This window comes from Aphelocoma coerulescens, chromosome 4, assembly GCF_041296385.1.
Source record: "Aphelocoma coerulescens isolate FSJ_1873_10779 chromosome 4, UR_Acoe_1.0, whole genome shotgun sequence".
Taxonomy (NCBI): Eukaryota; Metazoa; Chordata; class Aves; order Passeriformes; family Corvidae; genus Aphelocoma; species Aphelocoma coerulescens.
Genome location: NC_091017.1, coordinates 28,409,799 through 28,424,799, shown reverse-complemented (window position 1 = coordinate 28,424,799; position 15,001 = coordinate 28,409,799). Strand labels below are relative to the sequence as shown.

General features: G+C 48.9%; 1 protein-coding gene across 2 annotated transcripts in view; it reads right to left on the bottom strand.

Moving 5' to 3' along the window:
• Nucleotides 1-2,588, bottom strand: part of TET2 (tet methylcytosine dioxygenase 2) — a 71,708-nt gene extending 69,120 nt beyond the window's left edge. For both annotated transcript variants that reach the window (XM_069013279.1, XM_069013281.1), the window contains exon 1: nt 2,491-2,588. In XM_069013279.1, coding sequence (XP_068869380.1) covers nt 2,491-2,520 — 30 coding nt within the window. In that variant the 5' untranslated portion in view covers nt 2,521-2,588. The remainder of the gene's footprint in view (nt 1-2,490) is intronic.
• Between the last annotated feature and the right edge of the window lie 12,413 nt (nt 2,589-15,001).

Genomic DNA, 15,001 nt, shown 5'->3' with positions numbered 1-15,001 from the left:
CATTTGCTGTGACAAGCCAAATTTCACAGCTCTTCAGGAATTCCACCTTGACAAATTGTCAGCTTTTTAAAAAGGACCTTACTTGGCTCCTGTAGAAACACAAAATACATCTTCCACTTGGAACAAAATGGAACAAGGGATTTAAAGTCACTGCTTAGGCACACTGATAAAAACACTACTGTCCATGCAAGTAACTTAGGTGTGAGGCACTCCCTGTAACCCTGACCAGGGTCAGTAACATTAATGCAACCTGACCTTCATGTTTTTAACATCCGAGCAGCAGGTTTGTTCCAAAATATGGTGAGGGGTTTTTTTCCCTTTTCTTTAGGGCTGTCTAACTGTTGCTAATATTTAAAGGAATCATTTGGAAGACACAGGCCCAGCAGTATCTGAAGTGCTTGGGGCAAGAAGGAACAGTCCCATCCAACTTTGGCAGCTGAAACATCCATTCCAGCAGCAACTACAGGTTCTCCCAATTCTGCATGCAGAAGTCAAAACATTTACGACCTCCTATTTCTGCTACCCAGTGCAGCACTGGTACCAACAAGAGACCTTGGAAATCTGTCCATCGTCAGAACTCCTCAATAACTCTGCAACAAGCACACGTTTCTTGTTTTAAACAATGCTGACACGCCAAAGTCTAGGACCATGTGCACTATATCAAAACAATACCAGTTTTCCTGGCTAAAAGCCACCACAATGAATCACCACAATGCCAAAGTTCTCGTTAAAAACCTTACTACCAACAGTGATAATTTGGTAGATTCAGGTGCCTCAGTGTCTCCCATTCAACCTTGTCTTCTTTTGAAGATTTGTTCGGAATGGGCAACACAAAACAACTTTCTGAGGTTCCCTGGATGCATTCACAAAGGTCTTGTTTCAATGTCACTTCCCAAAATGAAACAACTATTTCCACTGAAAGATGACTTTTGAGTTCTTCATCTCACATAAACAGCACTTTAGTCCCACAACCAAAACAATGTTATTTTCCACATATTTGCCTTCCTTTTTTCCCCTCCTCCCTACACCCTGGCTTCTAGATTTAAATGTTTTCTGACTTCACTGGCAGGGTTCATACTACACTTTCCATGAGAGAGACAAAATACTGCTCAATAGTGATTTATTTTCATTGGTTCCAAATGGTCGTTTTCTGCGGGGTAGAATCCAAGATGGGTATGTTGTTTCAGAGAGTTTACAGCAGCAGTCAGATCCCCTTGCAACTCTACTTTATACATGACTACTGACCACTCACATCTTCCTGTTGAGTATCTTCGGCAACCACGTCCTGTTTTGCACTTTACAGCCTCCAGAGAAAGTGCCATAGTGGAATACACATGCGGATACACAAGGGAATGTGTGACTGCACTCACCCCCTGCTGCAGTAAGTCAACCTGCCATTAACACGCGAATAGAGCGGCCTCATTAGCCGACAAACAACACCCACTGACCTGCTTTCACTAGGGACAGTATATCGCCTCATCTCTGAAACTCTTAAACTTCACATTGAAAAGGAGAAGAAAATAAAATTATGCTGAACATATATTCAGAGCTGCCGATCACTGCTCAAAGCCTGCACGTTCGCATGCCGCTCATCATGGAAAACAAATCTTGTGATGAGATCTTTGGTTGCAGCGTTTCGATGAAAGCACGCTAGACCACATCACTTTTCCCTTCACCTCACTCCGAAAAGGAAAATTACTTAGCAGAAAAGAGTCTGCTGAATTTCCAACACTCAGACCGCGAGCCGAAAAGCCTCCTTTTAACTCTGGGCACGAGAATGAGTGCTGGTGTCTAAGGAGGTGATTTAACGCCGATACACGCCGCGATGCGAGCGAGCGAGCGCACACTGCCGCGCGTCCGACTCAGGCGTGGTGAGGTTGTTGCTCTTGCCTGTCATCTGGCGGGGAACGAGCCTGACCTCGCCGAAAGCGTTATTTTAGGGGAACACGCTCGGGAAAGTGATTCTCTTTTTCATCCCGTGGCCACATTGTGCCCCGACGGCAAGGTTTAGCAACGCGGGCAAAACACGCGTGTGGCTCATTGCACAGAAAAAGGGAGGCCTCGCTCCGAGCCCCCGCCTCGCTCGCACACACTTCTCCCTCCCGAGCCCCCCGGCACCGCGGTCCGCTCGCCACCCCCTCGCCCTCCCCAAGCCCCGCAAGCCCCCCGCCTTTCTGCCCTCTCCCCGGGCTGCGCCCGCCTTTGTGTCCGCCCGGGGCCGGGGAGCGGCACAAAGCCGGGGCGCCTCCGGCCGCCGTCCCCCGTCCGCAGACAAAGGCGCGGGGAGGGGCGGCGAGGCGAAGCCCGGGTCCGGCCCCGCGGGGAGGGGGCGGCGGCGGCCCCGCCGGCCCTGTCAGTCAGCCATGTTGGGGGACCCACGGCGGCGCCCCCTCCTCGCCGACCCCCGGCGGCGCGGCGCGGCGCTGCCCCGCGACACCTCCCGGCGGTGCCGGGCGGGGAAGGCGGCCGGCGCGGGAATCCCGCTCTGACCTCTGCCGTGTCCCTCAGCCTCGCCGACATCCAGCACGCACAGCCCGGGCGCCGCGCTCCCCGCTCCTACAGCGCCGCCATCTTGCTTCCTTCTGCTCCTTGGCGAGCGCGGCCGGGCCCCCGCATCAATATGCGCGCGGCGCCCTGACGTCGGCGCCCGCCCCGCGCACCGCCCCGCGCGCGCGGCACGGCTCCCCCCGGCCCCCCCCCCCCCAGCGCGCGGCGCGGGGGCGCCCCCAGCACCGTCACCGGCGCCGTCCCTGTTCCCGACCGCGCGGGGCTTTTTTCCCGGCTGCTGACGCTCTTTCGGCCTTTTGGGGATTCCCCCCCGCCCTCTTGTGTCCCCCTCCGCTTCTTCTGCTTTCGCCGGGGTGTTCGCGGGACACGGCGGGGCGCAGGGTACCGCCCTCCAGCGCCAGCCCCCGCCGCCCCCCGTGGGACGCCCCCCGTCCCGCATCCCTCCCGTCGGCGGGGGCCGGCGGCGCTTTCCCACGGCCCCGAGAGCCCGTCTGCTATCCCCGGGCTGTTCTCCCCCGGGGGTGCAGCTTGGTAGTGCTCGGTAGCCGGCTGACAGCGTAAAAGAAAAGCCAAGAAAGAAAAGGAGGGGGGGGAAATCGACAAAATCTCCTCAGGCTTCCCCAAAATGAAGCCCTGTCCCCGCAGACACTGGGCTGCCAGGGAGGGATTGCTCAGCGCGGGATGAGCTGGACACCCAGCTCGGGAGCGCCTGCAGCCTCGCGGCTCGGTGCGTGACGAGAGGGACTAGCGGCACCATTCCCAAACTATGGGCTCGTGGCTCGCCCCAGGAGAAACCGTGTTGTGCCCGCGACAGCTGGAGCCGCAGAAGGAGGTCCGGCTGCCGTTCCCAACCCCGCAGCCCCGAGAGCGGAGGTTGGTGCCCCCGAGCCTGCCAGCCCCCGCCGGCGGCGGACAGGTTCCCGCTGCCATCCCCTCCGTGCGCCGCTCGCCTCCTTTCACCGGGGGAGCTGGAGCCCTTCCAGCTGGGCAGCTGCGAAGAGCAGAAGTAAAAGTATGCAAAGTCGCCTCTCTGGGAACCGGCAGTGGGCTTTCACACCGCCGAAACACCGCGCGGAGTCCCGAGCGCCGGACGAAGCCGAGGGCCTCCCCTTCCAGCGGGTCCCTCTACTTCCCGCTGCGCTAAATAGAGCAGCCTTCAGGCTGCTTTCCTCCGGCCTGCCCGGGACGCGTGCGGGGCCAGGGAGGATTTTAGGAGAGCATTAGTTTCACGGCCAGACCCTCTCCCCTTCTCCGGTGTGTCCTTCACCCGGGGCGGGGGGTGTCAGGAGAAGGTCTACAAGCGCTGCGTTCATCAGTGGTGCCCAAGAGATGCTGAATCCCCATCTGTCCCCGGCCTGGCAAAGGCAAGCTGGTGAAAACGGGCTTCAGCAAGATGACAAATTCGGTGCATTTGATGCAGATCAGAGTGATTTCTAGGAAGTTCAGGTCATCACTGAATAATTTGTTTTTCATATTATAGTTTGTTCTCTGAGTTTTGGTTTTACTTTAATTTCTGTGAAACATTTCAGAAGCACACTAGAGATAAAAGTTTGCCCTTACAACTTGTTAAAACAGCTCTGTGATTGGTGACAGAGTGTCAGATCTGTACCTTTGCAAGGCAGCTCATTCTCCTCGGCCCTTGGAAAGGTGCTGGGCTGGCTAGCCCTATTCTGTAGGAAAAGGCATGGCATTTCTGACAAAGATATTTGTGTTTACTTTTGCAGAGCCGACTTCTGCAGCATTTCGTGCAGCCTAAAGCTATGCAAATAGACTTAGGTCTCTCTCTTTTTGGAAAAGTAAATGAAGCAAAAATTGGTCAAGGTCTGCCTCAGTTTTGCCTTTTTTTGATTTTTTTTTTTTGTGCTTTCACAGCACTTGCTTGATTTCCAGCAGCCTTTAATCAGTGTTTAAAACTCTTTGAAGTTTGCCTGTTTTATTAAAGCCTAGGGTTGCCTTTTCCCCTGGTGTGGCACATCCAGCTGATATTACAAGGAACGAACATGCTCAGCCTCTCAGTGGGTTCAAAGTGCTGTCTGGTCCCTGAGCTGCTCTTATGGCACTGTAGGCACCTCCATCCACTGCACCGTCTTGTTCTGCCTAACCAGGACTCGGCGTTGACAGGGTTTGGCGGGGCCTCTCTCTCTGTGCTTTTCTCCAGCAATTTGCATTGCGCTGGAAGAGATGACCGTCCTTTGCATGGCTCAGATCCCTCCCGTGCCCGTGAGCCCTCTGTGGCTGCAAAAGGCAGGTGGCTGGTTTTGGCAGGAGACTGCTGCATCGGAGCAAAGACCTATATTCCCTTTGCATGAGCAAGCAGCTGCAAACGTGGGTAACTGATGGGGTGGGTAAAATAGAAAAAAAGAAAAAAAGAAAAAAACTCCAACAAGCACCAACCCAAAAACCACAAACAGGAGTTTGAAACTGAGCTGGGATTCTTTTTGTTTTCTGACTGTGTTCCTGTGCCGAAGATAAGGGACCACTCATGCATGTGTTACCTGTACATATGAATGTGAGAAACGTGTGCATTTTTTAAATGCTTCTTGACAAAGGTGTGGTTCCATTCCCTATTCTTTTCTCTCTCTCACTCTCTCCCTCTTTAAACTTTACTGCCCTAATGACAGGCTGTTGTAATCACCAGGCTCAATAAACCCAGGAGCAGTCCTGCTGAACCAGCAGTACTGTCTTGCCTCCCGGAGCACATGGCACATTTACCCGAGCCTCCCCTGCCCCGCCAGCTTGTGCTCAGCTATCTTGACCTACAAACCTCCTAAGTGACCCAGTGCCATCCCGTAGTCCTGCTACATTTTGACAAACTGCAGGATCTTTTGGCTTCCAAAGCAATGACTTTCTGTTGTGCGTGCCTCTGTCAAATGTAGCATGCTCTGCAATCATGTTACTTGGTATCTGTTAGCAGCCTGATGGGAGGGACATGAACCTAAATTCTCCCTTGGAGTAGTTCTGTTTGCTTCAATGTATTTATTGAATGAGAAATTTTGACCTATTTTGCTTTGCTCTATCTATCAAACGGGGAGAAAAGTGACTGAACATCACCACAGTGAGAAGGGACATAAAAACCCCCACACCTTTTCACCCTTAAAGAGTTGGGGGCAGAAAGCTTTTTACCTCTCAAACATCCTGTTCCCTGACTTAAGTTGTATGCATTTCTCAAAGCAAGTATCTGCTGTAGAAAGCAGATATGCAGCTTCCTTGGAAATGTGCTGAAATGCACTTAGCTCAAAGAGTGTTCTGGAGCTCTTTCTAGAGCTATCCCAGCCACACCATTTTTCATGGGCAAAACATTAGGTAAAAAGCATCCTGCAGTTAGAGCATTTGTGTGTACAGCGTGTAATTGTGCACAGTTAATCCAGCGGTTTCAAAGAGCGTGGGCCTTGCCCTTTGCTAGAGGAAAAGCTCACCATGAAGGATGTCGGGGTGGCCAGGACAAGAGTTGCAGCTAGTTTCCTCCTAAAGCTGCAGTGAGCAAACCTGACTGACTTACTGAAGGAACCTGATGTAGTTGGCCTCCTCAAAGCCCCAAATGAAACATCCAGAGAGACATACAGTGCAGATAATAGTTCATCCTGTATGCCACATTGCAGAATTTGTATTAACTACCCCCTTCGCATAGCTTGCAGGGACAAATCGAACTCTGACTTAGAATTTCTGTGTAAAAACCAGTTCAGAGCCATAATTTAATTGTTTCTACTGAGACTTCAGTTTTTATGTCGTTTTTATTCATGTTGTCTTGCCCCCATAATAAAGTGTGAACAGCTATTGAGGTGAAAGGAAAGAAATTTGCTAGATAGCCCATTTCACCTCCTCGCACAAACCTCTGGACCCCAGAGGACTGTCTGCTGTGACATGACAGGCCTGCAGAAAATCTCTCATGTCCTTTTTCCACACAGATATTTGTCTCTGTCAAGAGGGACACTGATATCTCGTAGACCCATGTCCAGATCACAGCAGCATCCAACAGAAGCCCTAGAGGGACACAGTGAGGGAAAGGCAACAAGTCCAGTTCAGTGAGCTGTTGTTTTGCTTTGGTTTATACTTTCAGCAGGGCTTTTTCAGGTCCTGAGAAATCTGCTCATTCACAAGCTTGAGAGTCCAGCCTAGAACTGAGGGATCACACTGATGCTGGGGCTGCAGCCATGCCAGCAGGCAGTGGGAGGTGGCCCTGCCAGACTCACATTAATGACAGGATCAGATCTCACTTTTTTGCCCTGAATTCATCAAAGACCACTATTTGTCATTTCTTTGCATTCCTACCCTGGTCAGGAAGGGGCTTTTCCAGGACTGCACAGATGAGTTGTTGCAGAGGAAATGTGTGGGAAGCCCAGTTTTGTTTGTCTGTTTGGGAGTGAGGTGCCCAGTGGCTGGGATGCCTGCAGGGATGATATCAATGCTGTGATGTGTTGTCTGCCCAGTGCTGTCATTCTGTGGGTGGGAGATGTGTGTTTCCTAAGAGATATAAATGGCTCAGCTTTTAAACCCTTGGCTTTTGCCAGTGGGTGTAGGTGTCTTTGTGCTGCTCTTCAGTGTTTATGGCTCTAAGGTGACTGTAGCCATGTGACTGCTTTGGCATTTTTGGCTGGAAAGCCTGAATTTTGGCACCCTAGATATTTGCTAGGCAATTCCTGCCCCCAGGATCATGGCTGGGATGAATGCCCTGGGGCAGTGGAGGAGGGGTAAGGGAGGCTTAAACAGAGGTGAAGCAGGAGGACCCTTTCTGAAGGTACAGCTTGTCCTTTTGGGGTCCCAGGCTTGCTTTTTCATGGTTGTAGGAGTAAAATCCTGAGTCCTCCATGCAAGAGAAGCAGAAACTCTACTCAAGGGATGTAGGGGAAGGTCTGGGCTGAGAGATGGACACTGGGTCTGTGGTTACTCCTAATGAGTGGTGCTTCACTTACTGACTTCTGGTAATACCCTTCCAAGAAAGGGCCAGAAGCTGACCTGCAAAGGAAGAGCACTCAGCAGTGTGTCTAGATCCTGGATGCAACTGAGTTGGTGACATTCAGGATCAAAGTCAATTCTTCCTGCTCTTCTCATCCCACTCCCCAGCCTGCCAGCATTTCCCGTGTGTGTCCACTCCTGGACTGCAGCACCTTTGGGAAGGCAGCAAAGCTGGGAAAACCAGTGCATCAACCCAGTACCACAGACCAACATAAGCAGAGAGGCAGGAGCAGAGCAGATGGTTGCCCTTCCTCAAAACACCTCCCTGTGAGCAGAGGGCAACCAGTCTCACTCCATCAGTCAGGCTTGCTGTGGCTGAATGTTCTCCCGCAGGCAAATGCCTGTCACAGCAAAGTGTGGTGAGCTGTGTTGTGTTTCTGTCAAGTGCATTACGCAGCCATCAGGTGGCTCAAAGCCGTGCCATCAGTCAGTCCAGCTCTGGGGAGGAAAGCTGTGCTTTTAGCCCTCTGCAGAATCACTGGGCAATGATGTGCAACCAGGACTGCTCCACCAGCGTCAGGCTCTGTATGTGACAATGTGCATCTCTCACTGACTTTCTGGGCTAGAGCAACGTTTGGTAGCTGTATCTATCCATTCTCTGATTGTTGGAGGAATTAAAATCCTTTGATAACCCCTGAACTGTGAGCATTTTGCTGCTGCATGAATAGTTGAGGGCTCAGGTGGACTGAGCAGGAAGGGCAGCATACAGCTGCCAAATCCTTTACTGATGTTTTTCCCCTCCCTTCTCTACTGATGTTTGGTTTTCTCCTTATCTTCAAGGCCTTCCACAGCATTGTGGGTGGCATCCTGGCATGGATCCTTACGTGCTGCCCATGGGGGCTGCTGCACTGCTCGGTATCACCTCTCTTGCTGGCAGCTCTTGCCCTGTGGCTCCTCAGCAGCATTAAGGGAGCAGGCAGGTGGATGAGGCCATGGAGTCTCCTGTGTGCTCTTCCTGGTCTCTGCTGGTGGCAGTGATGGAGGGGGATCCCTTGCATATGATGAGGCCTCAGTAGCAGTGTGAGCAGAGCCTGTGTGAAGCGGGGCTGGCGAGGCTTTTGTGGGAGTTTGGTGCTTCTGTTGCTGGATATCAAGTAGTGCTCGCTCTGCCTTCTCAGCTTTACCAAAAAGTGTCCCAGTTTGAATGGTGGCTTGTTTTCAAGGGCCTCTCTCTCCTCTGTCCCTGAACATGACTTTTGCTTGACTACAAATTGAACAGGATGGATGGAGGGCTAAATTCCTACAGCTGCTGGGCCCTGAGAGGGGCTCAGTGTCTTTTCTCCTTGGAAACTGATTCCACATTCCTCAGAAAATCATGGTAGAAGATGAAGAAGTGACTGAGCACTGATCTCCTGAAACCACATTTTCAAATTAGGTGTCTGAAAACAGGCTCCCCGTGTCTGTACCCCTGAGGAAGGGTGGCTGTGTTCTGGGTGAGCTTGATGTCTGCTGGTGACACTAGTGACAGTCTGGTTCCTTTCAGTTACATATTTTCCAATGTATATATTTAAACATACAGCTTTAGGTATCAGGAATTTGGTCATTTTCTACAGTTCATCTCTCAATTAGGAAGGAAGAGGTCTTGCTGTTAACTGAGAGAAGTCAGGGATATATGCCACTTTTTGCAGTGCAGCCTGTGGTTTCCTGGCATATAGTGAAAGCTGGCTCCTAAGAAAGTCTTGCAAAGGGAAAGGTGCCAAGGGAAAACTAGAAAGGACTGATAAAACAGTTAAACCGGCTGATACACAGACACCCGGGATGTGATACAGCAAATGCCAGTCTTTGGAAGGAGCCTTAGCTGTGTGCCTGGGCAGGAGCTGGGAAAGGCAGGGACTGCAAGGTTGTGTGACTCAAAGAGCTTTACCTTTTCATTTTTAATCATTTGCCTTTTTAACAAGCTCAGTAGGACTTTACTGGTTGGTTTCCATTCTCCCAGTGCATCCAGATGAGAAGCCCAAATCTAATAATGGGGTTTCCATTGCCCTGAGACTCAGAAATTCTCAGCCCTTGAGCAGAAGTGTCATGTTTGTTCGTACCCTCAGTGCAGGCACAATTATATTGAGTTAAATTCTGCTTAAATCAATTTTACCCTGTAAATGAAAGCTATATGCAAAGCTAACTGCTTTGCAGCATGCATTTAAGCAGCTAAATAGTGTTCAAAAGCAATGTAAATGTGTGTGTGCCCGTGATCTCTTTAGTGTGGATTTTCTAATCTAGAGGCAATGTATAAAGAAGATAAATGTTGTAGCTGTCTTTGTCTCTTTTGATTTCCTTCTCTGGCAGAGCAGTTTGTCTGTGGTCCTAGCTGAGCTGTCAGCTTGCTTTGATTTTTTCTTATATGCCTGCTACTGGTTTAGGCAGTGAGTCAGCACCGTAGCTCCTTGGGGGTAAGACACCTAGGAGCAAGACACCTGAGGAATCTCCCGTTTGGACACCAACTGGCAGTAGCCTGAGGTTTTGCAGCTCAAGGAAGGAGCTGTGCATCCAGTCCTTTTTCTGTGGGTAAATGTGGGGATGTTACATACAGTTGCCCTTCTCCCCTTCTTCAAAAAACTGTTGAGAAGCTCTGCTGAAAGATGCAAATATACATCAGAGCCACAATCACTGCATGATATTAAAAGGTGCATTTTTATTTCAGGATCCGAAGAACAAGAAGAGTAGACTGTCAGGGCTTGGCAGCTATGAGGTACCAGCAGAAGCCCTTGCCACCCTGAGCAGCTTAAAAACACCACAAATTCTCTCTTCTTTGAGGAAGAGACAGCTGCCTTCCTGGCTCATTGGGGCAGCTTTCACTATCACAAGTTTTCCTCTGTCATCAAAATGTACCGGCCTGTGCCCCTTTCTGGCTGGCAGCAGGGTGATGCAGGTGGAATTTGCTTTTGGTCATTGGCATCAGCAGGTACTTTGAGTCAGGGCTGAGGGCTGGAGGCCAAAGTGTGTTCAGTGGTCAGCCTTAAACTGGCAACATGCACCTTTGCATGCAGCCACTGCCTCCAGTGTAGTATGCTCCTGTCAAAATGAAAAATAGCTGCAGTGCTTCTTGGTGGTGACAAGCTGCCCTGTCTTCTGCTTCCCTTAATGGGATGTTGGGAGACAAGGAAAAAAAAATCTATGAAACTGGTTAAAAAAAAAAAAAAGCTGTTGGGATGATCTCTGCCTTGCTAATTCCATCTCTGAAAAATTAGGAGACATATTAAAAAGTAATTGCTCTGATAGAAGAAGGTTGTCTGTCACCAAGGACCCTGACTGCCACAGAGCCTGTAATGTATTTATCTTATTTCCTTCCAGGAAAAAGCTGTGAATGAGCTCTCCACCTCTATGGCAGGATCCTCAGTTTTCTGGAGTATCAAGGGAGTGGGGATGCTTGGAGGTCCCTAAACTGAAGCACCTTAAGGGGCATTAATTTTAGAGGATATTTATTTGGCATTTTCAGAAAATGCAACTGCTGGGTGCTTTCAGGACATCTCAAATTAGGGACTCATGGACTTTATGAGATTTTTACTTCCAGTCCTACTTTGCCTTGCTCTTCTATTTGTAAATAAGAACACTAATACCCTTATCAGCAGAGGAATTTAGGAAAGATAAATAGATTCAGTCTTAATTCCTTCAGAAATCGTGCCAGAAGTACAGAAAATAAACAGGAAGTATTTGAATACTCAGCACTGAAGCAAACCAGGATTTAACAGGCACCACAGAGACGCTGGGGGACAGATTACAGCTTGGAAAGATGGATATGGAAGGGCATGGCTGATTTAGGAAAACTAAGCAGAGAAAACAGGGGTTAAATTTTGTGACAAATACTGGGAAAGGCTGTTCTTCATCTGACATTTGTGAGGAAGCAAGAGGAAGATTTATTGAATGACTTTGGAGACAGATAAACACGAAAGAGAGGGGGGTGTCAAGAGGAGGGTTGTTACAGCCCACTTGGTGGGAAGGGAGATGTTTAGGAAGGTGCTGCACAAGCAGCTGCTGAGCAGTCACCCTCTGGCAGTGAAGGGCACCTGCCCCCTCCCCATGGGTCCCGGGGAGGGGCACAATCTTGGCATCAGCAGAACAGGCTGCTCTGGAGCCAGCAAAGTGTGCCCCACAGCGTGTTTGCCGTGGGGAGGCATCCTCTGGTGTTCACTGCTTGGTGAAGCTTCAGGTGGAGAAATGCAGCCAGCTGGAGTAATATATTAGAGGAGGGAGTTCAGAGATGGTCTGCAGGAATGACAGCTTATACAGCAAAGCTCTCCCCCAAGCAGAAGGGTTTGGAATTGCTGAATTTGGATTTTGGCAGCTGTGAGGACATGGTAAGTCATCTGCTCCATGTTAAACTCTGTTAAAATGCTGAGCATCGACTGCCTTTCACATCCTCTGGAAATAAAGCAAGAAAAACCTGGGCTAATTGGCAGAAATGCACATCTATTGCCAGGACAATAATTTCTGACTGTAAAGATTCTTCTGCACTTAAAGTAGTTGCCTGGAGGCAGGGCCAGGTCTGTCAGGAAATATCTACCCAGCTGAGGGCCAAGGATGGATCAGAAACCACCTACAGTCCTTCACAGACCGATATTTCCATTTTGCCAAGAAAATGATGGACTTTTTTAAGAGTCTCAGGAAGAACAACAGTGTCCCACTTGGAGACCACGCAGAAAATAAAATCTGGGTGCTTGGAGTAAGATAAATAGTGGAGATGTGCCATTTGCTGGCCTGTCCACACTTGGAGAGTTACAGAACACATTGTCACAGGTGAAGGAGGGGACACAACTTGCATGGTTCTTTGCTAGGATGCCAGGGAGTGGACTCAACCTGGAATATTGAAATATACATTAAAAATATGGCTGATTGTAAACCGAGGAGTGACTTGAATGGAAAATGTTCTTTAATGTATAGAGATGACAGCCCAACAAAACCAAGCTTCAAAAGTTTTTAAAACTACTTAAATACAGCAGAAATACATAAATGTAAAGTCAAGGAAATAAAATTCTTACGGGGAATACCTAAGAAAGAGGGGACATTCAAAGTACTTAATGGAAAGTTATACCGGTTGGAAGGGGGGAGACTGTGGTGTTGCATCCAAATGATGCTAACAGGTTGGGAGGGGTTTGGAGAGGATCTGCAAGCTTCCCATCAGTTTCTGACCTTTTGTTTTGAGGTCAGAAAAAGTTGTCTCCCTCTGAGAGATGCAAATAAATTTAATCCATTTGTTTTAAGAAAGGCAAGATTAAGGTCGTGGTCCTCAAATGTCTACAAAAGCAAATGTTCTCAGCAGCTGCAAGTTCTTTAATCAATCAGACAAAGACAAAACAAAACACAGTAGATGAGGGCTAAAGCTAGAGAAATTCAGCCTGAAATGTTCTCATTTTTAAGATCAAGTGGCATTTTTTTCTTAAATTGTGGAATAATTTAGCAGGGGAAGTGGCAGAGCCTTTCCATCAAGGGTTTGTCTAAAAGATGCATAATGGTGCTTTAGCTGGTTACCTAAAGGCTGTGCTGTATGGGAAGTCAAAAAAGATGATTGTGTGGCCCAGTTTAGTTTGTGGATCACACTTTTAAGCCATTTGTGTGTTTACTGTGATGAAAGCATGACACAAACCTGAAGATTTCTGCCCTGTTGTTGGAGGTGTATCCAGAGAGCAGACGCCTGGCATTCCAAAGTGAAGAGATAAAGTCAAGATGTCCCATGCAAAAGAATTGTAATGGTGTTAATTTCACAGTTCTTCCAGGGCTTTTGAATCCAGGGATTGACAGAGGAGTCACGAGAGGTGGCTGCTAGACCACTAGGGAGCTCATGAAGCTCTTGCATGTGTCCTGGTTATCAAGAAACTGTGGGCTGTTGCTGTGGGGCTCCTGTGGCTTTGACTGTTTCAGCTGGCTGTCTTTCCCTGCCAGAACTCTTCTTAATTTTCAAGCAAGAAATAAAAGGGTGCTCCATCTGAGGGAGGTCAAGAGAGCAACAAGTTTATGAAAAGGGCAGGACTCAAATTAATAAATGTGGGTGGGATGGAGATAGTGAGGTGCAGTTGTCTTTCACATCTAGTCACCCATGTTAATCTGTCCTAATTGCATTACAGAGAACGAACAGGCAGCAGAGCTGATGTTTGCTGAGGCTGATGTTTGTAACAGCTCTGGGCATCTGCTGGGAGATTTCACCAGGTCAGCTGCACTGAGGGCAAAGATGCCGATCCCAAGCGAAGGCAGACACCACCTGTACATGTGTACATGTGCCTGTGCTAGGTTAGTGACAGGAATGTAATCATACGTATGCATAAATGCTCTCAGGAAAGACAGCTTGAAAATTTCATTAATATAATGCACCTTCACTCCAAACTTAGGTGAGACCCACACTTTGCATGTTGAAAAACAAGCTCTTCGTTTCTCAATTCCTCCTCTTACGTTTTGAACATGATGTTTTCCCAGCAGTTAACATTCATCCTGTCCCCTACAGTGTGCTGGCTCTTTCGTACTGTTCTTCTCTGGCAAAGCTTTTGAGCAATGAATTGTGTCATCAAAGCTTCAGAGCAGATCAGAGTCTGAGTCTCACTGAGGACAAACTTTCCTGAGGCAAGGAGGGGAAGATCTGGTCTGGGAGCTGAATTTAAGTACATAGGCACTTTAAAGTCAGGGGAGCAATCTCAGAGAGTGGCGGTGTGACCCAGCCTGCCTGGGCTTTAACGCACCAAATTGAAGAGAGCAGCGCAGCTCCCAGTTGCAAGAGGGGCAATTTAGGAAGGGATTTCCCTGAAGAGACAGGTAGCCCTAGGCAGGAGAAACCTCTTGTGTTCTTTTGGTGCTTTTTGCAGGATTTCAATGGCATTAAATTCCTCTGAGTCCCGCAGGTGTGTTTTTCTCCCGAAGTAATGCTTTTGGGTGGAAAATTGCCTATAAAATGTCCATCCTTTGAGAGTACAGTCTGGGGAGTTGACTTTTGATTGTTAATTTTGTCAATGTATTTCTTTTACATTAAGGTGTGAAAAACATATATTTACAAGAAAGCAGCCACCGAGATAGTCAGTAGAAGCCTTGATGGTCTCTCTGAGTTTTGAACAGAAAGTGATGTTCTCTGAATGTCAAAGCCAACCCAAACCAGCACAAACAATCGTTAAGTCATTAGCAAAGGCTGTGAATGCCAGTAGTCCTAATATTAAGCCTTCTGGTGCTCTCCCTGGAATTGTCTGACTCGATTGCATCCTGTTACACTTGCAATCTGCTTTCTGCTATCGGGAGATAGGCTGGCAGACGTATAAATTCTCATTTAGAAAAATCTGAGAGCACTTCATTTGGGACATTTTGGGTTTTTCTCTGGCTTTTTTTCCTTGTTCTGACAAAATGTTACGGTTCCCAGAGGGCAGCCTGGGGGCGGGCTTGATGTCCCTTGGGGCTGAACAGCAACAGCTTGCTTTTGGGCTGGTACAGTCAACAGCAGGGACAGCTGACAGGAAGGGTGAGCCTTGTTAGGTGTGGGAGACGTCAGTGTGCTGCTCCCACCTCCATCCTCATCCTCTGTCCCTGTCTCTTATTGGGTTTGTTTTCCGAGGAGACATGGGAGAAGGAGATG